Source organism: Nicotiana attenuata, unplaced genomic scaffold, assembly GCF_001879085.1.
Source record: "Nicotiana attenuata strain UT unplaced genomic scaffold, NIATTr2, whole genome shotgun sequence".
Lineage (NCBI taxonomy): Eukaryota > Viridiplantae > Streptophyta > Magnoliopsida > Solanales > Solanaceae > Nicotiana > Nicotiana attenuata.
The window spans coordinates 124,994-147,625 of NW_017671436.1; the positions used below are offsets into that span (position 1 = coordinate 124,994).

Genomic DNA, 22,632 nt, shown 5'->3' on the forward strand with positions numbered 1-22,632 from the left:
CCCCAAGAAAATTTCAATCAACCTCAGAAGCCACCCCAACAAATGGAAGAGAGTACAAATGACTTGCTAAAGAAGTTGTTGCTTGACAATCAACAGCTCAGGACCGATTTCAAAAATCTTGAGAGGCAAATGGGGCAGTTAGCAACAAATCAAAATACTAGACCTGCAGGCGCTCTCCCCAGTGATACAGAGAAGAATCCTCAAGTTAATGCAGTTACACTCAGAAACGGGAGGGGACTAGAGAAAGTGCCAAAGAAGAGAAAAGACAAGCCTATACCTGAGGGGGAGTTGATTCCTAAGGCAACACACGAATCAAAGAAAAATGATGCAACTTCAGAGCCAGTGGATGCTACAAGGCCACCACCACCTTTCCCCCAGAGATTGCAGAAAAAGAATGACGATCACATGTTCAGCAAATTTCTCTCTATGTTGAGCCAGGTTCAATTGAATATTCTACTGGTGGATGTACTTCATGAAATTCCAAAGTATGCTAAGTACATAAAAGATATAGTGGCTCACAAGAGAAGATTGATTGAATTTGAGACAGTTGCATTTACTGAGGAGTGCACTTCAAGGGTCCAAAACAAGCTCCCTCAAAAGCTTAAGGATCCTGGCAGCTTCACCATTCCTGTGCGAATTGGTAATATTGATGTGGTCGTGCTCTTTGCGATTTGGGGGCGAGCATAAATCTGATGCCCTTGTCCTTGTTCAAGCAATTGAGTTTGGGAGCTCCAAGACCAACTACTGTGATGTTGCAGCTGGCTGATAGGTCCATAGCATACCCTGAAGGAGTGATTGAAGATGTGTTGCTGCAAATTGGGAAATTCATATTCCCTGCGGACTTCATTATACTAGATTTTGAGGCTGATGAATTGGTTCCAATCATATTGGGACGACCTATCTTGGCTACTGGTGATGCAATTATTAAAGTGAGAGAGGGAAAAATGATTTTGAGGGTGGATGACGAGGAAGCAGTCTTTAATGTCTACAAAGCAATCCAACTTCCCCCGCTATTATGAGGAGCTCTCGATGATATCTGTTGTGGAGGTGGATGAGCAACTTCTTGACACGAGTGTATATCTAGACGATTCTTTAGAGAAAGCACTTATGTTGTTTGATAGCTTGGAGATTGATGAGGAGGTTGAGGAGATGATGCATATCCTAGATGCATCATGTGCTTACATGCAGGGGATACATCCCTTTGAGCCCCTGAATAGGCCAAGTGGGCCTCCTCCAAAGCCGTCAATTGAGGAAGCTCCAAAATTGGAGCTCAAACCCTTGCCCCCTCACCTTCAATATGCTTATTTGGGCAGTTCTGACACTTCACCTGTTATTGTTTCTTCTGACTTGTCTAAATTGCAGGAAGAAAAGCTGTTGAGAGTGCTACATGACCACAAGCGAGCAATTGGGTGGACGATGTCTGACATTAGAGGCATTAGTCCAGCTTTCTGCATGCATAAAATCCTCATGGAGGATGGACACAAGCCAAGTATAGAGCAACAACGCCGACTAAATCCAATCTTGAAAGAGGTGGTAAGAAAAGAAGTGATTAAGTGGCTTGATGCAGGTATTGTATTTCCAATATCTGATAGCAAATAGGTAAGCCTCGTCCAATGTGTACCTAAGAAAGGGGGGATGACTGTAGTGGTTAATGAAAATAATGACTTGATTCCCACAAGAACTGTCACTGGATGGAGAATTTGCATAGATTATAGAAAATTAAACAATGCCACCCGCAAGGATCACTTCCCTCTCCCCTTTATTGACCAAATGCTTGATTGATTAGCTAGCCAGGAATACTACCGTTTCTTAGATGGTTATTCAGGGTATAATCAGATTGCTATAGCCCCAGAGGACCAAGAGAAAACCACATTTACGTGTCCCTATGGCACGTATGCGTTCAAGAGAATGCCCTTTGGTCTCTGTAATGCACCTGCGACTTTTCAAAGGTGCATGATGGCTATTTTATTGACATGGTTGAAAGATTCGTGGAAGTGTTCATGGATGATTTTTCTGTGTTTGGATGTTCTTTTGATAATTGTTTAATGAATTGATAAAGTGCTTGCTAGGTGTGAAGAGACAAACTTGGTGCTAAACTGGGAAAAGTGTCATTTCATGGTACGTGAAGGTATAGTCCTGGGGCACAAGGTGTCCAAAAGCTGTTTGCAGGTGGACAAAGCGAAGGTGGAGGCGATTGAAAAATTGCCCCCACCGACATCAGTAAAAGTCATTCGTAGTTTCTTGGGCCATGCAGGTTTTTATCGTCGTTTCATTAAAGATTTTTCGTAAATTTCTTCTCCTTTGTGCAGGCTTCTTAAGAAAGATGTCTCCTTCAAGTTTGATGATGCCTGTCTGAAAGCATTTGAGGAGCTGAAGGGAAGATTAGTAACTGCACCAATTGTCATTGCTCCGGATTGGGAGCAGCCATTTGAGTTGATGAGCGATGCGAGTGACATAGCAATCAGAGCTGTTTTGGGGCAAAGGAGAAATAAAATCTTTCACTCCATTTACTATGCGAGCAAAACTCTGAATCCAGCCCAGATGAACTACACGGTTACTGAAAAAGAGTTGCTTGCAGTGGTGTGGGCGTTTGACAAGTTCAAATCCTATCTAGTGTGAACCAAAGTCATCGTCTACACAGATCATTCAGCTATCAGATACTTGTTTGAAAAGAAAGACGCCAAGCCGAGGCTGATTCGTTGGGTCCTCCTCTTGCAAGAGTTTGACTTAGAGATCCGAGATCGAAAAGGGACAGAGAATCAAGTGGCTGATCACTTGTCCAGATTAGAAAATCGGAGCCATGTAGCTGAAGGAGGGTCAATCAAAGAGACATTTCCTGATGAGCAATTATTAGCAATCACCTCAAGTGAAGCCCCATGGTATGCAGATTATGTGAATTTTATTGCAAGTGGGCTGACACCACCAGATTTGACACCTGATAATAGAAGCAGATTTCTACATAATGTGATGTTCTACTTATGGGATGAGCCATTCTTATATAAGCAGTATCAGTTGGTACGAAGGTGTGTTCCTGAGGAGGAGATGGGCGCAATACTACATGACTGTCACGCTTCGCCATACGGAGATCATCACGGTGGGGATACAACCGCCCAAAAAGTGCTACAATCAGGTTTTTATTGGCCAAAATTATTTAAGGATGCACATGCTTTTGTTAAAAAGTGTGATAGATGCCAAAGAATCGGAACAATCATGAAGAAGCACGAGATGCCTCTGCAAAATATTCTGGTAGTAGAGGTTTTCGATATTTGGGGGATTGATTTCATGGGACCGTTCCCATACTCTAATGGTCACAGGTACATCTTGGTGGCGGTCGACTATGTTTCTAAGTGGGTGGAGGCCATTGCTCTTCCTACTAATAATGCAAAGGTTGTGGTAAGCTTTGTGAAGAAGCACATCTTCTCACGCTTTGGGACTCCAAGAGTGTTGATAAGCCACGGAGGAACTCACTTCTGCAACAAATTGCTGAATAATGTTCTTGCAAAGTGTGGAGTTAAGCACAAGGTTTCCACTGCCTATCACCCCCAAACGAGTGGTCAAGTGGTAGTTTCAAACAGAGAGGTAAAGCAGATTCTAGAGAAAACGGTAAGTGGAAATAGAAAGGACTGGGCCGTGAAGCTAGACGACGCATTATGCGCATATCAAACTGCATACAAGACCCCCATAGGTACTTCTCTGTATATATTAGTTTATGGGAAGGCGTGCCATTTGCCCGTCGAGCTTGAAAAAGCCTATTGGGCAATTAAAAAGCTGAATATGGATATGGACTTAGCTGGTGAGAAGAGGTTGCTGCAACTCAACGAGCTTGATGAGTTTCGGTTGCACACAAATGAAAAATACCAAATTATATAAAGAAAAGACTAAAAGGTGGTATGACAAGCACATCCAACATCGAGAGTTTGAGCCGGGTCAAGAAGTTCTCTTGTTCCATTCGAGGTTGAAGCTTTTCCCCGGAAAGCTTAAGTCTCGTTGGACAGGTCCTTTTGTTGTGGTAAGTGTGAGCCTCATGGAGCTGTGCAATTGCGTGATACGAGCTCAAGTGGTACCTTCTTGGTAAATGGCCAGAGAATAAAACATTATTCGGGTGGTGACATTGCACGTCATAAGACCTCGGTGGACTTGGCCGATGCTTAAAAATGTGTTGAGTCGTGCCGCGACGTTAAATCAGGCGCTCGTTGGGAGGCAACCCAATTTTTACTACTTCCGTAGCTTAGTTGTTATTTTCTTTTAGTTAGAGTAGACTAATTTTTTTTGTTTTGTTTGTAGTTGTATAAAGTCTTAGGTGGGGATGGTGTGGGGTGTGTGTAATGTATTGAGTGCTCGGGTAGTCGGGATTTTATCCAAAAAAATAATTAAAATCAGCAAAATGAGCGCCCAGCCCAGCGCCCCACGCTGGCTGGGGCGCACTTTACAGTGAGCAACAGAATTTCAGCGCCAACCCCAGCGTGGGGCGCTGGGCTGGCGGGTAAGGTAAGGTAATTTTTTTTTTTTTTTTTTCTGTTTTCGTTTTTTTCTTCTTGTTAAATTAAAAGACCCAAACCCAAATAACCCAACCACATACCCATATACACACACAACCTAACCCATACCCAACTACCCAAACCCATTCCCACTTAAATTAAAATAGCTAAAACCTCAAAAAAAAAAACGCCTAGCTCTTCCGCACGTTCTCTCTTGGTTCTTCTTCTTCAAATTTTTTTGTTTTGTTGTCTCTCAAGTTATCAAATTCTTCAACTTTCTCTTGCTCAATTCCATCTCAAGACCCATAAGTATGTTCTTCTTGTTCTCTTTTCTTGTATTTTGAATTTTCTAGGTAAGTTTAGTCTTCTTTCTCAAACAACCCCAAAATACCATAGGTTTCTTTGATATATCTTGTTGATATGGTGGCCTTAATATGCACGAAAATTAGTGCCAAAATTCATTGTGACTTTGTGCTTGAAGTAGTAAACTAAAATTCCCTCTACTTCATGTAAATTCGGGAGGGCCACCTTGTTCTACCATTGCTGAAATACAAGAACAAAATTGATGCCCACAAGGTGTTTGCTAAAATGCCTAAGAGAGTAAATTTGAGCACCGGTGAAGTCTAAGTCGCTGAGTGTAGTTGTATTTGAGTTTGGGAGAAGTGTGGGGTGTTTTGAGGGCGTTGTATCTTGTTGTAAATTTTTGTAAGTCATAGTTAGTATGCTAAATTAGTGTAGTAATGTAGACATTAGCTTTGTTATGCTTGCACCATAGTTAAGCTACGGCCATGTTAGACTAATTGAATTGTATGGCATAGGGAAGTCTTGAGTACCTATAGCCATGTGATGACACATTGATGCTTGTTGAGCTAATATTGTGATTCAATTATGCATAGCCTTTGGTTTTAAGTGTGGGGTCCTCTTTGCCCCTCACAATGACCTTAGGCAAAATTTCTTGATTCACTCTCATCTGTGTGTTTGTCATGTGCAGGTTGCTATGGCTCGTGACAGTGCCGCTAAAGGAAAAGGGTGGGGAAGTCCTCCACTACTCCTCCCCCTCCAAAGAAACGCAAGAAATGCAAGAGCTCTTCCCGACAAGCCAAGGGAAAGCAAGTGGCTAGCGGGTCTACGAAGCAATCACGGCCTCGGTTGGAATTTTTAGGAGATGACGCCAAGAAATGGAATGATACTTTTGTTCCATACAGGAGGTATGTGTCTGAGATGGGGATAAATGTGAAGGCCTTAGAACGGAGCTTCCCCGATGTACTTGCTACATTGATCGACAAGAAGATGGGTAAGTTCCTCGAATGTCCGGGCCCCGCAAATCTAAGCATGGTCCGAGAATTATATGCAAACTGGGACACGATAGAGGATGAGTCATGCGTCAGAGGAAAGAACATTCCAATAGATAGGGAGGCCTTATGTCATTTTTTGGGAGTTGATAACCCGAACCCGCGAAGGCTTAGAAAGTTTGTCGAAAGCCCACGCTACCAAGCAATACGTCACACACTTTGTGGCGTTGATTCCAATGCAAAGTGGACGAGGACAAAGGGGGATGTTTACCATGAAATGCTTAGGTTTGACTTCAACATGACGGCTAAAGTTTGCCAGAACTTTGTGCAAGCTAGATTAATGCCTGTGGAGCATAATAGTGAGTGCATTCGAGCTCGAGTGTGCTTGATCAACTTTTTGATGATCGAGCGCCCCATAAATGTGGGTGAGCTCATGCTTGGGGTGATGGCTCGCACCCGTTTTGGAGGGAGGATCAAAAGGTTTTTTTATGGCAACCTCCTGACACAGTACATGCTATCTTTTGGAGTACTGGAGTACCCAGGCTATGATGAGGTAGTGGAGGCACCCAAGGCATTGCTAGACATCACATCCTTGTTAGAGTCCACATCAAAGCTCACCCAAGCTGCTAGGAATGAGAGGGACGAAAATTTTAACAGGTATCTTTACAAAACCGTTAATGTTATTATGAGCAGGCTAGGGACATCAGATGAGGAGCGCACGCAATTGCGAGCTCTCCAGTTCGTCCAAGGAGATGTTGGGCATAGCATCAGGTAGTCCCATTCATCCGTCTGAGGATGAAAACACTCACAAGGAATCTGATGAAGAGGATGCGGATGATGATGAAGTTACGGGGCCAGTGGCTTTGGTACCCTTAGGAGTTAATGATGAGCCCATTCCGCAGCTGGTGGACGCCCTGAGGAGGCAGACTTCGACTAGCAGGGAGTTCTTTTTTTCCACCTTACTCTATTTTTGAGTTTATTATGCATCGGGGACTATGCATTATTTAAGTGTGGGGTGGGGGAATACTCTTTGAGCTGTAATTGTATAATCTTTTGTTTTTTTTAGTATTACTGTTTTGTTTCTGTTTTTTTTTTCTTTATCACCTTTTAGCTTAGTTTAAGATTAACATAGTTTAAATTAGCTAGATCAGGAAAAAAAATCAGAAAAAGCTTGGACTTTTCCCGACGATGGATTTGTTGGACAATTTTCTTGAGGGATTAAAGTCCGATTAAAAACACCAAAAAGATTTTCTTTTTTAGGTAGTTAGGTAGTATCCCTTGGTTTTTCTTTCAACATTGGTTCTTTTCCAAGGGTGTTTATCACGACCCAAAAATCCCTCCGAAGGAGTCGTGATGGCACCTAGTCTCTAAACTAGGTAAGCCTAATATTTACTGAAATAACATTGATATTTATTAACTTCAAATGAAATTTCTCTAATCAATTTACAATTCCCAAAACCGGTAGTACAAGTCATAAGCTTTTCTAAGAGTAGTTATACAAAATAAATACATCACTGTTTCGAACAAAAGGAACATATGGGAATAAGTACAATTGAAGGTGACTCCGGGGACCGCGAATGCTGCAGCAGGTTTACCTTGAGTCTCCACCACAACGAACAGCTACTATCGATCAAATACCTGGGTCTGTACACAAAATGTACAGAAGTGTAGTATCAGCACAACCGACCCCGTGTGCTGGTAAGTGCCTAGCCTAACCTCGGCGAAGTAGTGACGAGGCTAGGACCAGACTACCAAATAAGCATGTACAATATAGCGTACAAAATAATAGGAAGCAGATAACACTGATGGCAACAATGATCAACCAGTGATATAATTAGCAGGCAACAAGAACACCATAAATGCTTCTCAACAAATAATAAATACAAGTGCAATCAATTAATCGAGTCGTTCGATTATAAATCTTTCGCCTATAAATTCTTCAAGTAATAATCTCTAAGATAATATGCTTTTCAATAAATATATTTCGAATATATTTCCTTTAAATAAGTATCTTCCAAGTAAGCATCTTTCGAATATAATTCTTTCAAGTAAAGGTCACCTTGTGACGCCTCATTTCATAATCATAAATAATATAGGTCTCAGCCCACTTTCATATTTTTTACGGCACCTCGTGCGCACATATTTCTGTCTCATATTGCACAACAATATCCTCATATTACTCAGTTCATAGGTTCCATGACCCAATACAATTAAGAATGTTCAAGGAGCCTCATTCACTTAACATAAAGTAGAGTACAACTCCCAACCCAAATAGGAAATCAACAAGAAAAGATGAAGTTATTTTTAGAAATCATTTGATAAAGAAAATACCCTTTTCAATTAAAGTACAATGTCGAATGAATTATTACCTTTAATACGAGAAATCAATAAATCAAAACATAGAAGAAATTCTTTTTTAAGTAAAGTACAACCTCAAACGGTTTAAGGAAAATTTAGCTTAGAAATCAATTGAGTTAAAAATGTAACAATTGTTGAAATTTGAAGTATTGAATATATATATATATATATATATATATATATATATATGGCGAGGTANTACAACGGTCAGGGCCCTACTGAGATAGAATAAGATATAAGGTATGACGGATAAGATAAGCAATTCAGTTGCAAGTTAACAATAAGAATGTTAATACGAGAAAGTAAGGAATGCAATAACCAAAACAGAGGCTAAAACAATCACTAGGATAATAACCGGGGATCTCTCAGTATCCCGAGGATCTCTTGGTATCCTCAATCTGTACCATGGATCTCTTGGTATTCCGAGGATCTCTTGGTATCCTCATTACATACTAGGGATCTCTTGGTATCCCGAGGATCTCTTGGTATCCTCATTATATACTAGAGATCTCTTGGTATCCCGAGGATCTCTTGGTATCCACAATATAAATGCTAGGGATCTCTTGGTATCCCGAGGATCTCTTGGTATCCCGAGGATCTCTTGGTATCCTCATTATATACTAGGGATCTCTTGGTATCCCGAGGATCTCTTGGTATCCTCAATATATGTGCAGGGGGATCTCTCGGGAATCTAACCCGTAGTCCCAAAGTAAATACACAATGCAACCAACAGAATCAACAGTTACATCACAACAGAAGGATCGGATATCACCGCAATACATATAACAACAACAAATGACAATAATACAAGGTAAGAAGAGTAAATTAACTCAGGGGCTGTAAATCACGAGAAAATAGTAGAACCAGCTCAAAGGAATAACCACAGAAAAGAATACTGGCATAAAGGAAACAGTTCAATAACGGGAAAAACTAACACGTAGCAACGATCCCACAATATATAAGTCAATAGTAAGGAAATCAACACGAGTCAAGTAGCTATGAAAATATAACACAACAATAGGAGAGGCGAAAATCTTCAGTTAAGTCAAATAGGAGTCACATTAATCAAAGTATAAGACTCACGGGCATGGTTGACTCCAACGTATAGATACTCGTCACCATGCCTATACGTCGTACTCGGCAAATAACACATAATAATTATGACACAACTCCTAATCCCTCAAGCTAAGGTTAGACCAAACACTTACCTCGCTTTGCTACCAATTCACATTTCCAACAAGCCTTTGCCTCGCGAATTCGTCCGAAGCTTCAAATCTAGTCATAATAATTCAAAATGCTCAACACGAATCGTAGGAACTAATTCCATATGAATTTACACATTTTCCGAATTAAAATCCGAAATTTAGCTCAAAATTGCTCGTGGGGCCCACGTCTCGGAATCCGACGAAACTCATAAAATCCGACAACCCATTCCGATACGAGTTCAACCATACAAAAATTATCGAATTCCGATGTCAAATGGACCTTCAAATCCTAAATTTTTATTTTTGGAAAGTTTTACAAAAACTACAATTTCTTTCATCCAAATCCTAAATAAATGGTGAATATAACCATAGAACCATGAAATATAATCACTTTCGGGTATAGAACACTTACCCCAGTCGAAGTCGTGAAGAAACCCTCAAAATCGCCCAAAAATCAAGCTCCAAAAATCCCAATTGAAAATGAAGCAATGACAGATTTTCAATCCTTAAGTTTCTGCCCAGGTTCGCATTTGCGGACAAAAACTTCGCATTTGCGAATGAACAGTATTTTCGCAATTCCCATAAAAACTTCGCATTACCGAGTGAACAGTGCCGCACCAGAAACCAGCAAAACCCAAACTTCTCCGAAATGATCCGAAACCACCCTGAAACTCATCCGGAACCTCCCAGACACAAACCATATATGAATTTCAATCATAAAACACATTACGGACCTGCTCGCGCACTTTAAACACTGAAAAGAGGTCGTCTTAATCCGATATTGACCAAGGTCAAACTTTTTCCCAAAAATCTCATATTTTCCAACTTTCGCCAAAATGCGTCGAATTGTTCTACGGACTTCCAAATCCAAATTCGAACATGCTCCTAAGTCCAAAATCACCACACGAAACTATTGAAATCATCAAAATTCCATTCCGAGGTCATTTGCTCAAAAGTCAAATCTCCGGTCAAACTTAAGAAATCTTTAGCCTTAGATTTCTAGATTCCGTTAAATGGCGATAATTTGATCTAGGGACCTTCGAATTCGATTTTGGGCATATGACCAAGTCCCAAATCACGATACGGAACTACTGGAATGGTCAAAACTTGGATCCGGGTTCGTTTGCTCAAAATGTTGACCGAAGTCAACTCAGTTGAGTTTTAAAGCTCTAATTCATAATTTAATCCATTTTTCATACAAAAACCTTCCAGAAAATTATACGGACTGCGCACACAAATCGAGGAATTATTGATAGCGCTTTTCAAGGTCTTAAAACACCGATATGATTATTTAATTTAAAGATGACATTTTAGATCATCATAGTGTTGCCCGAACCGGGTATTCTGGTTTAGTTTTTTTTCTCTTAGGAGTAGGATGAGGGAGAAAACTGAGATTTCTCTGAGGGACCTATTGACATGTTTGGTGTTGGAAAGTTAAATTATGGCATGCGGTCTGTCTTCCTGTATATATGATTTAAATTGTAATTCCCAAGTAAACTAAGTAGCCTACTCTGTGATGCCTTTTTCTCAGTTGATTGACTTGTATGCCACCTAGTGCATTGTTGCTTAAAAATTCTCAACTTGCTATGCTTGCTTGACTTGAGAGTCGCACAGAACCGTCTTGAGTGAGTCAAGTGCCATGTGTGTGTAAGGATTTTTGATATTCTGTACTATCCTGTGTAGTCTAGAACTTGCCCTGTGTGTTAATCAACGCGAAGTCATTAAGTTATGCTAGTCTAGGAGATGATGTAGGTGTTTCTTGCTTGACCATGAAGGTGCTTGTCACTGACAAATAAAATTTTCCCATTGCTAGCCCCTTTGAGCCTATAGAACGTTTCCTTGGCACCCACATTACAAGCCGCACTCCTACTTTGTTCTTGATTTGAGATTGTTTAACCTTTACCTCCTAAGGAACTTAGTCGCTAAAAGAAGTAAGGGGAGAGATTGGGGGAGTTACTTTTGAGTGGAACCATGGAAGGGCCCTTAAGGTGCACTAAAATTGTGAATAAAAGTCACTAGCTTATGAACTTCAATGCATGAAGTGTGAAGAAAAAGAAAAAAATTGCAATAAAAAGCAAATAGAAGTCCAAATGAAAAAAATACACACCTCCTAATCTTTCTCACTCGTGCTAGTGAATCCATAGAGGTGCTTAATTGAAAAGAGGGCTATGTTATATATGGTGTATGACAAGTGAAGGGGTTGAAAAGAAAAGGTGCTTGATTTATGATTGTAGTGTATTAAAGTGCTTAGGAGGGTTAGTCACTATACCTAAATATATCCTACCCGTCCCTTAGACTACATTACAACCTTGAAGTCCTAATTGATCCTAGATTTGGCTAGCTTAGATTAGTAAAGATATACACTACGGGCAAGCTTATGGTACGACCACGGGATGCACATGAACTATTTGTTAGAGTGAGTAAATTTTGTTCAATCGTGTGATGTCCTTAAATTATTTCCAATGACATTTTTGAATGTGTGGACTTTGATATTCACTCTTTTCTTTGTGGTGAGGGCACTTGGTCTCATGACGGATTGGTGATGTTGTACACTTTCTTTTGTTGGGTAAGTGCGTGAGTTGAGGATGCTTAGTGGTGACGAGTTGTCTCTTGAGGTAAGATGGTTTTGGATAGGTTGCTTGAGTTGGTTGAATAGCATTGTATATACTTGGGCCAGTTTAAAAAAAACGGGAAGAATGTGAAATTCGCGTGTTCATGCTTAATTGCCGATATCGATCATAGTCAAAAGGTAGGGTGTTTGAGTGAATTAATTGTGAAATGCCCTTTCGTAGTGATAAGTATGTTTTTGGGGGATTAATATAGTTCCATTACTCGAGAACGAGCAAGAGTCTAAGTGCGGGGTATTGATAATCGGCTTAAAGTATGTATATTTTGCTATATATCGACTCACATTTTGCTCATGTTTCGATGATTTGAGATGTTTAATATGATGATTTGTGCTCATTTGTGGTATTTCTATGTGTAGGAATCATTCGGATGCAATTTGGGACGAAATGGCGTGAATTAGAGCAAAATTGGGAAGAAAAAGCAAAAAGTGAAATTTGAGGGCCACAGCCAGCGTGGGGCGCTGGCTGTGGCGCAATTTACAGAACCTAAATATTCGCGGAACGAGATGTTCTCCTGTTTCGACTAGGACTCGGTTATTTTAACCCCAGGACGCCCCCAACTGATATAAAAGCCAACCTAAATCTATTTTGATGGGGGAACGTGACTTTCAGAGGAGAACAAAAGAGCCAGACACTCGGGAGCACGGATTTGATCAATTCTTCCATCCCTTTTCTAGTACTCATTGATGTTATGTTTGGAAACCTTATTTTTGATGATTGTATGAAATGAGTGGCTAAGAACACTATTGTTCTAGGGTCATGGGTGAAACATGAATGTTGATATTTGAAGTTTAATTTGACGAAGTTGATTTTATCATATTGGGTTGTTTCTTTAATTCTGTTTTTAGTTATTTTGTTGAGTAGCTAACAGTGAAATACTATCTATGAATCTAGAGTTGCATTCGAAAGTGGGAACTCTATATTGCATATAGAATTAAATATAGCAAGTTCTTGAACCCAGGCATCGAGGAACGGATTCGCAATTAGGATAAACATATACCGAATTGCCTTGCTTGGTTGAAATACAGGAATTGAAAATGCATTCTTGTTAATCTTAATTCCATAGACATATAGGCATTAAGTTAACTTGAATAGGCGAGTATGGACTCGACAGATTCTTATAAGTAATATCAACCCTGTCAATCAACAATCCAGATAAATCAATTAGTTAATCTATGCCAAGAACGCAACACGATTGTTAGCTAACCCGTGACCCTGGAATATTCTCTCCTACTAATTGTTAATAGAAATTGTTTATTTGTTTTGCTTGATTTCTAGTTAATTCATTTCTTGATAATTTTAGGTAGTAAATTAGTCACTTCTATATCTTGTGAGAAATCCCTTGAATCGATAAGTTAATTGAGTTTCGATCAGTCAAAAGTTAATCATAAGTCTTCGTGGGAATGATACTCTACTCACTTCTGTATTATTTAACGACCGCGTACACTTGCGTGAGTGTCTTTGGTCGCAACAATTTCTATCTCCCTATTATTATTGTCTCTGTTTGGGTGAGGTAGAGTGATAAAGCACGAAGGGTGAGGTCGTGCACGCTTCTATTACTTATGTAGTGAGGTAGAGTGATAAAGCAAGAAGGGTGATATCGTGCATGTTTCTATTATTCATATGGTGAAGTTGAGTGGTAAAGCACGAAGGGTTATGCCGTATACGTTTCTATTATTGATTATCTGGCGAGGTTGAGAGTAAAAGCACGAAGGGTGATGCCGTGCATTTTTCGTTTGCTGTACTTACTTGGTATTACCTGTTCAAGGTGTACTAGCTATTTAAATTCCTCTACTGTTGTGATTCTTTATTTTGGTACTCCCTTAGTATGTTTCCCCTCCCGTTAATATTTGCTTAGCTTCTATTAATTGTTATTTCTATTAGCATATTGTTTAACTGCACAAGTTTATGTATGTGGCCTGTCCTAGCCTCGTCACTACTTGGCCGAGGTTAGGCTCGGCACTTACCAGTACATGGGGTCGGTTGTACTGATACTGCACTCTGCACTTTCTGTGCATATTCCGGTACTGGACCGTGTTAGCCCGAGTTGAGTTGCTGCCTTCAGACCCACAGGAGACCCAAGGTAGATCTGCCAGCGTACGCAGACCCTGGAGTCCCCTTCCAGTTATTCCAGTTTACTGTTTCTTTTAATTCAAAGACAGTTGTACTTTCTTTCAGCCAGTATTTATAGTGACTCTTAGAAGTTCGTGAATTGTGACACCAGTTTCTAGGTAGTTGTGTATATGTACTTGGGTTATTATAAAATTCTGCACTTTTTTAATCTATTTTGGTTTAATTGCTGTTATTTACTGATTTGGTCAAGGGTTAGCGTATTAAATCTTTAACTGTTGGCTTGCCTAGCATCTGAAAAGTTAGGCGCCATCACAGTCCCGACGGTGAAAAATCCAGGTCGTGACAAGTTGGTATCAGAGCACTAGGTTGCCTAGGTCTCACAATTCACGAACAAGCTAGGTAGAGTCTGAGGGATCGGTACGGAGACGTATGTGCTTATCCCCTAGAGGCTACAGAGTGTAGGAACAATTTCACTTCTATTCTTCTCTGTCGTGCGATTTGATCTCAATGCTAATTGAACTCTCTACTATTGTTCTTTCGTAGATGGCGAGAACACGTACTGCTTCTTCAGCCGAGCAGAAGCCAGAGCCCCCAATGGCAGCTCCTACGAAGGGCAGAGGACGAGGTCGAGACCGTGCTAGAGGATGAGGCAGGGGCAGGGCTCAGCCTAGAGCTCGAGCAGCAGCACCAGCGGCGGAGCCTCAGGTAGAGTTTGGTTCCGGAGCCCGGTGCAAGTTCAAATAATATTTAAGTCATGCCTGTGAAATTTGGTGAAAATCGGAGTTGATTTGACGTGATTCAGGCGTCCAGTTGTGAAAATAGGAATTTCAAAGTGTTCTTAAGAATTTCATGTGTTTTGGTGTTAAATCCGTAGTTTTAGATGTTATTTTGGCAATTTGATCGCACGACCAAGTTCGTATGATGTTTTAAGACTTGTGTGCATGTTTGGTTTGGAGCCCCGAGGGCTCGGGTGAGTTTCGGACAGGCTACGGAGTGATTTGGACTTAAGAAAATTTGCTGGTATGCTTCAGGTTTGCAGACTTCGCAATTGCGAGATCTGGCTTGCAAGTGCAAGCCTCGCATTTGCAAAGAAAGATCGCATTTGCGAGCAATAGGGCTGGGAGGCGACCTTCGCAATTGTGAAGCTCAGGATCGCAATTGCGATCAGCTAAGGCCGCATTTGCGAACACTTGTTAGAATTTGCGATGTTAGCAGGCCCAGGCCAGTCTTCGCATTTGCAAAGTAAAGAACGCATTTGCGGGGTTTGCATTTGCGAACCCCAGATCACAAATGCGATACCTGCAACTAGTCAAAAATGATTTTGGACGGGATTTTTCATTCATTCTCCCATTTTTCAAAACCTAGAACACAAGAGGTGATTTTTCAAAGACTTTTTCTTCCCCAAATCATAAGTAAGTAATTCTTAACTAGTTTCTTTCAATCTTTACCTCTTTTTATAAGATTTCATCCTAGTATCTAGGGTTTTTCTGGTGGAATTGGGGATTTTTTGGTAGAAGCTAGGGATATTAAAATTTGGGGATTTAGACCTCAAATTGAGGTCGGATTCCAAAACCAATTGTATATCCGGGCTCGGGGTGAATGGGTAATCGGTTTTTGGTCCAAATTTCGGGTTTGGACCAAGCGGGCCCGGGTGCTGAATTTTGTTGACTTTTTCAAAAATGTCCTAAATTGAATTCCTTGCTATCATAGGTAGTTCCTAAGGCTTAAATTGAATTGTTTGGTTGGTAATTTGCTAGATTCTATTGGCCCGGAGGCTTGTGTGAAGGTAAAAGCGGTGATTGAGCCTTGAGTTTAGCCGAAGGAGCGAGGTAAGTGTCGTGGCTAACCTTAGCTTGAGGGATTAGGTGTTATTTGCTTACTTGTTACATGTTTGGATGTTGAGTACAACGTATAGGTGAGGTGACGAGTATCTATACGTTGTTGTCGAGTCATAGCATGTGAGTGAGTCTTATTCTTGTAAATGTTGTATTTTTGATCATATTGTTCATGTTTAAACTAGCTATTCGAGGTGTTGAGAAATTTTTTGTCATGTTTTATTGAATTTTGTATTGATTGGGTTTTTACTCAAAGTTGAGATTGGTATTGTGGAACTAAGTGTTGAAGTAAGACTTGTTATTGTCATTTCTATCTCCCTATTATTGTTGTCTCTGTTTGGGTGAGGTAGAGTGATAAAGCACGAAGGGTAATGCCGTGCACGCTTCTATTACTTATGTGGTGAGGTAGAGTGATAAAGCACGGAGGGTGATGTCGTGCACGTTTCCATTATTCATATGGTGAGGTTTAGTGGTAAAGCACGAAGGGTGATGTCGTGCACGTTTCTATTATTGATTACCTGGCGAGGTTGAGAGTAAAAGCACGAAGGGTGATGCCGTGCGTTTTCCGTGTGCTGTGCTTACTTGTTATTACCGATTCAAGGTGTACTAGCTGTTTAAATTCCTCTACTGCTGTGATTCTTTATTTTGGTATTCCCTTAGTATGTTTCCCCTCCCGTTAATATCTGCTTAGCTTCTATTATTGTTATTTCTGTTAGCATATTGTTTAACTGCACAAGTTTATGTATATGCCTTGTCCTAGCCTCGTCACTACATCGCCGAGGTTAGGCTTGGCACTTACCAGTACATGGGGTCGGTTGTACTGATACTGCACTCTGTACTTTCTGTGCAGATTTCGGTACTGGACCTTGTTAGCCCGAGTTGAGTTGCTGCCTTCAGACCTATAGGAGACCCAAGGTAGATCTGCCGGCGTTTGCAGACCTTGGAGTCCCCTTCCAGTTATTCCAGTTTACTGTTTCTTTAAATTCAAAGACAGTTGTACTTTCTTTCAGCCAGTATTTGTAGTGACTCTTAGAAGTTCGTGAATTTTGACACCGGTTTCTGGGTAGTTGTGTATAAGTACTTGGCTTATTATGAAATTTTACACTCTTTTAATCTGTTTTGGTTTAATTGTTGTTATTTACTGATTTGGTCAAGGGTTAGCCTATTAAATCTTTAACTGTTGGTTTGCCTAACATTAGAAAGTTAGGCGCCATCACGGTCCCGACGGTGGAAAATCCGAATCGTGACAAAACTAAATTGGGATGAAGTAAATTCTAGTATAAATTAAAGTCGTGTCCACTTCTACAACTTGCTGCTTTGCAATTCTTGTTAAATTGCAGCACACCATACAGAATATAAAAATAAAATTACAAAAGAGCCAGCCTTTGAAGATGATATTCCTTTACTACAATGGTTTTTCATCGCCATCAGAGAAAATTTTAGTAGAATTCTTATTTCATAATTGTGAGCAACTAACAATTTTGTAATTGTAATCAAAGTCCTAGATACCTGATAAAATCTAATTTCACAATTGTAATCAAATGATAATTTTAACTGAATTTAAAATCATAGTTATTGGATAGAATTTTGAATATGATAATTTTATTCGATATGAAATTATTTTAAAGAAAATATTTTGGCTTTTTAAATCCTATTTCCATCTCATGTCCCTTTAAAATTTTCTTTGAAGATGACAGAGAAGACGGAACTTATGCCTAAATAATCACAAAGTTCAAATAAAATTGTGATTTAATCTCATCTCAAACCAATTTTTCAAAAACTTAGGTCAAATTTTAAGTCTAATTGTGTCTTTAGAAATATTGCTAAGAAAAGTACCAAATTAAAAAACGATTGAATAGACAGACATACATATCCTATATTTTTATCTATTTGATCATGCTATACATTATCTCAAATTATGAAAGAGTAAGGTCCAATAATCCATGAGTGGTTTGTAGCACAAATATAGTAGTTTAATAAATTAATTATAACCACAAAACGGAATAATTAAAGAGGTGCAAGAATCTTCATACAAGAAGCTCTAATAATGTCATGACCCAAAATTCATTAAGGATCGTGATGGCGCCGGACACCGCTTTCAGGCAAGACAACAATAATTAATTAATTTGGTTCTCATTTTAGTATTTTTGGAATCATAATTTTTCCTTCAATTAAATAATAAGAAATAAATTACGGAGTAAATAATACTGTTTTTAACAATCTCAATACTGAATAACCCATAATCACCCCAGAACCCGGTGTCATAAGTACATGAGCATCAACAGGGAAAAATTAAATAAAATACATCATCTGTCAGGAATACAACATTGGACAGGAGAGAAAAATATAATACTCTGAAGGAGACTCTGCTGGCTGCGGATCGTAACATAAGATGCAGCTCACTTGATTCCCCGTATCAACCACGCCATTGCGCCCACAAGGACACTAGACATACATGTGCCTCTACAACAAAATGTACAGCAAGTGTAGTATGAGTACGAAAATAACGCGTACCCAGTAAGTATCCAGTCTAACCTCAAAGAAGTAGTGACGAGGGGTCAACTCCGACTCTTACTATGGGCTATGAATAAAATGCAAATGATATAATTTAAACATGGGTTATATAACCCGTGCACTACTGAGGGTCGAACGGCCTGAACCATCATATAAATATAAACTGTGCACTGCCGAGGGTCGAACGGTACGAACCATAGATACATCTATTTAAATCTGTCGAGGAGAACGACCCACTCCCATGAGAGTAGTGAAAATTTACCCCGCTCGCAGAATATAATTGCGACGCGGTTACACATAGATTTCCTAAGTTATTATAATATTCTTCAATTCTTTTCAAAAATACGAAGTTCAAATGAAAACTTTTAAGATCTCAAATTCCTCAATTTCTACTCTTTTCAAGACATTTAATAAGCAAACTCAATCTCTGTTCTTCTCAAGGCAAACAATAAACATAAATCAACAACAATATCAACAAGGCATGATGCAAAACCTAAAACTACCCGGACATAGGCAAAGCTAGTAGCTACGTACGGACTCTCGTCACCTCGTGCGTATGTATCCCCCATAATTAGAAGCACATATTAATTTAGTTCACCTATGGGGTTAATTCCCTCTTACAAGGATAGAAAGGAGACTTACCTCGCTCCGAAGCCCTCTTTCCGGTCCAAGATTATGCTCAAACCCTCAATTCGATTCCGAACAAATCCAAAACTAATCAAATAGTGTATAAACTAATCAATACATGTTCAAAGAATTGCTTGGTAAGGGTTTTATTCGACCCAGTGTTTCACCGTGGGGTGCTCCTGTTTTGTTTGTGAAGAAAAAGGATGGTTCTATGCGCATGTGTATTGACTACCGCCAGTTGAACAAGGTTACAGTGAAGAACCATTATCCTTTGCCTCGCATTGAAGATCTGTTTGACCAGCTTCAGGGCGCACAGGTGTTCTCTAAGATTGACTTGCACTCAGGTTACCATCAGTTGAAGATTCGGGAGTCAGATATCCCGAAGACTGCTTTCAGGACTCGGTATGGTCATTACGAGTACCTTGTTATGTCTTTTGGGCTGACTAATGCCCCGGCAGCTTTTATGCATTTGATGCACAGTGTATTCAGGCCATATCTTGACTCGTTCGTGATTGTTTTTATTGATGATATTCTGGTGTATTCCCGGAGTCGGGAAGATCATGAGCAGCATCTGAGGACCGTGCTACAGATCTTGAGGGAGAAAAAGTTATATGCAAAGTTCTCAAAATGTGAGTTTTGGCTGAGTTCTGTGGCATTCTTAGGCCATGTGATTTCTAGCGAGGGTATTCGGGTGGATCCGAGGAAGGTAGAGGTCGTGCAGAGTTGGCCCAGGCCGTCCTCAGCTACAGAGATTCGCAGTTTCCTTGGCTTGGCGGGTTACTACCGTTGTTTTGTGGAGGGATTTTCATCGATTGCTGCCCCTATGACTAGATTGACCCAGAAGGGTGCCCCATTTCAGTGGACAGAGGAGTGCGAGGCGAGCTTTCAAAAGCTCAAGACAACTTTGACTACAACCCCTATCTTGATGTTGCCTACCGGTTCGGGGTCTTATACAGTTTATTTTGATGCCTCACGGGTTGGACTTGGAGCGGTGTTGATGCAGGACGGTAGGGTGATTGCCTACGCGTCCAGACAGTTGAAGGTGCATGAAAAGAACTACCCTGTCCACGATCTTGAGTTAGCTGCTATTGTTCACGCTTTGAAGATCTGGCGCCATTATTTGTACGGGGTGCCTTGTGAGATCTATACTGACCATCGGAGTTTGCAACACTTGCTTAAGCAGAAGGACCTGAATATGCGTCAGAGGAGATGGTTAGAGTTGTTAAAGGATTATGATATTACTATTCTTTATCACCCGGGCAAGGCCAATGTGGTAGCGGATGCCTTGAGTCGCCGGGCGGAGAGTTTGGGGAGTTTGACATACTTACCAGCTTCAGAGAGACCTATGGCGATGGATGTTCAGGCCTTAGCCAGCCAGTTCGTGAGATTGGACCTTTCGGAGCCCAGTCGGGTTCTAGCCTGTGTGGTTTCCCGGTCTTCCCTATTTGACCGTATCAAGGAGCGGCAGTATGATGACCCCCATTTGCTTGTCCTTCAGGACAGGGTCCAGCGTGGGGATGCCAGAGATGTGACCATTGGAGATGATGGAGTAATGAGGATGCAGGGCCGGATTTGTGTGCCCAATGTTGATGGCCTTCGAGAGTTGATTCTAGCAGAGGCCTATAGTTCGCGGTTATTCCATCCATCCGGGTGCCGCGAGATGTATCAGGACCGTGAGGCGAGCACTACGTGGTGGAGGCGGATGAAGAAGGATATAGTTGGTTATGTGTCTAGATGCCTCAACTGCCAGCAGGTGAAGTATGAGCACCAGCGCCCGGGTGGGTTGCTCCAGCAGATAGAGATTCCGGAGTGGAAATGGGAGCGCATCACCATGGATTTTGTATCTGGACTTCCACGGACCTTGAAGAAGTTTGATTCCATTTGGGTATTGTGGACTAGCTGACCAAGTCCGCTCATTTCATTCCTGTGTGTACCACTTATTCATCGGAGCGGTTGGCGAAGATTTATATCAGGGAGATCGTCCGTTTGCATAGTATTCCAATTTCTATCATTTCAGACAGAGGTACTCAGTTTACATCGCGGTTCTGGAGAGCTGTGCAGCAGGAGTTAGGCACTCGGGTGGAGTTGAGCACAACATTTCACCCCCAGACGGACGGACAGTCCGAGCGCACTATTCAGATTCTTGAGGACATGCTCCGTGCGTGCGTGATGGAGTTTGGAGGGTCTTGGGATCATTTCTTGCCATTGGCAGAGTTTGCTTATAACAACAGTTATCAGTCTAGCATTCAGATGGCGCCGTATGAGGCTTTATATGGCAGGAGGTGTAGATCTCCGGTGGGTTGGTTTAAGTCGGGTGAGGCCAGGCTATTGGGTACAGAGATGGTTCAGGATGCATTGGAGAAGGTCAAGGTGATTCAGGACAGACTCCGTACAGCCCAGTCTAGACAGAAGAGTTACGCGGACAGGAAGGTTCGTGATGTTTCATATTTGGTTGGTGAGCGGGTTCTGCTTCGGGTCTCGCCTATGAAGGGCGTCATGAGGTTTGGAAAGAAAGGGAAGCTGAGTCCGAGGTTTATTGGCCCTTTTGAGATCTTGAGGCGAGTTGGGGAGGTTGCCTATGAGCTTGCCTTACCTCCCAGCTTGGCTGGAGTTCATCCGGTATTTCATGTTTCGATGCTCCGGAGGTATCACGGTGATCCGTCGCACGTGTTGGATTTCAGTTCAGTCCAGTTGGACAAGGATCTATCCTATGTTGAGGAGCCAGTGGCTATTTTGGACAGGCAGATCAGAAAGTTGAGGTCAAAGAACATAGCTTCAGTAAAGGTTCAGTGGCGGGGTCAGCCGGCCGAGGAGGCGACTTGGGAGACCGAGCAGGATATGCGCAGCCAGTACCCTCATCTTTTCACTACTTCAGGTATGTTCTCTATGCTCGTTCGAGGACGAACGAATGTTTAAGTGTAGGAGGATGTAACGACCCGGCCGGTCGTTTTTGGAATTTACGCCCCGATCCCCCATTAACTGCTTCCCCCAAGTTCATTGCTGCTATTTTGGTTTTTCGGGACGTTCGGTGTTAGGATTCGGAGTGTTTTGGGACACTTAGTCCCTAAATGAGAGATTAAGAATTGAAAAATGGTCCGTAATCGGAACAGTGTGAAGAAGACCTCGGAATGGAAATCCGATGGTTCCGTTAGCTCCGTTAGGTGATTTCGGGGTTGGGAGCATGTTCAGAATGTATTTTGGAGGCTCGTAGCTCATTTAGGCTTGAAATGCCGAAGTTTGAATTTTTGAAGTTTCCGGTCCGATAGTGAGTTTTTGATCTGAGGGTCGGATTGGAATTCCGGAAGTTGCAGTAGCTCCGTCATGTCATTTGGGATGTGTGTGCGAAATTTCAGGTCATTCGGGCGAGGTTTGGTTTGGTTTTTGATCGAAAGTGTGTTTTGTTGGAATTTGAAGTTCTTAGGCTTGAATCTTTGATTTAATCAGACTTCCGGTGTTGTTTTAGGTGTTTTAAGGATTGGTACAAGTTTGAATAAGGTATTAGGTGGTATTGGTGCTTTTGGTTGAGGTCCCGGGGGCCTCGGGATAATTTCGGGTGGTTAACAAGGAGATTTTTGAAGTGTTGCAGCAGCTAGTCCTTTTCATCTTCTGGTATTTTCGCTTCT

The 22,632-nt window shown here is 41.1% G+C and overlaps 1 protein-coding gene across 1 annotated transcript; it reads left to right on the forward strand.

The window, feature by feature from the left end:
- The first annotated feature begins 42 nt into the window (after positions 1–42).
- On the forward strand, positions 43–5,640 carry LOC109208281. Its single transcript, XM_019371366.1, has 10 exons — positions 43–485; positions 576–654; positions 759–875; positions 994–1,533; positions 1,950–2,017; positions 2,310–2,597; positions 2,784–3,023; positions 3,189–3,836; positions 3,996–4,071; positions 5,470–5,640. Exons 1-10 carry the CDS (start codon positions 43–45, stop codon positions 5,638–5,640), a joined length of 2,670 nt encoding a protein of 889 aa, XP_019226911.1.
- Positions 5,641–22,632: the final 16,992 nt, after the last annotated feature.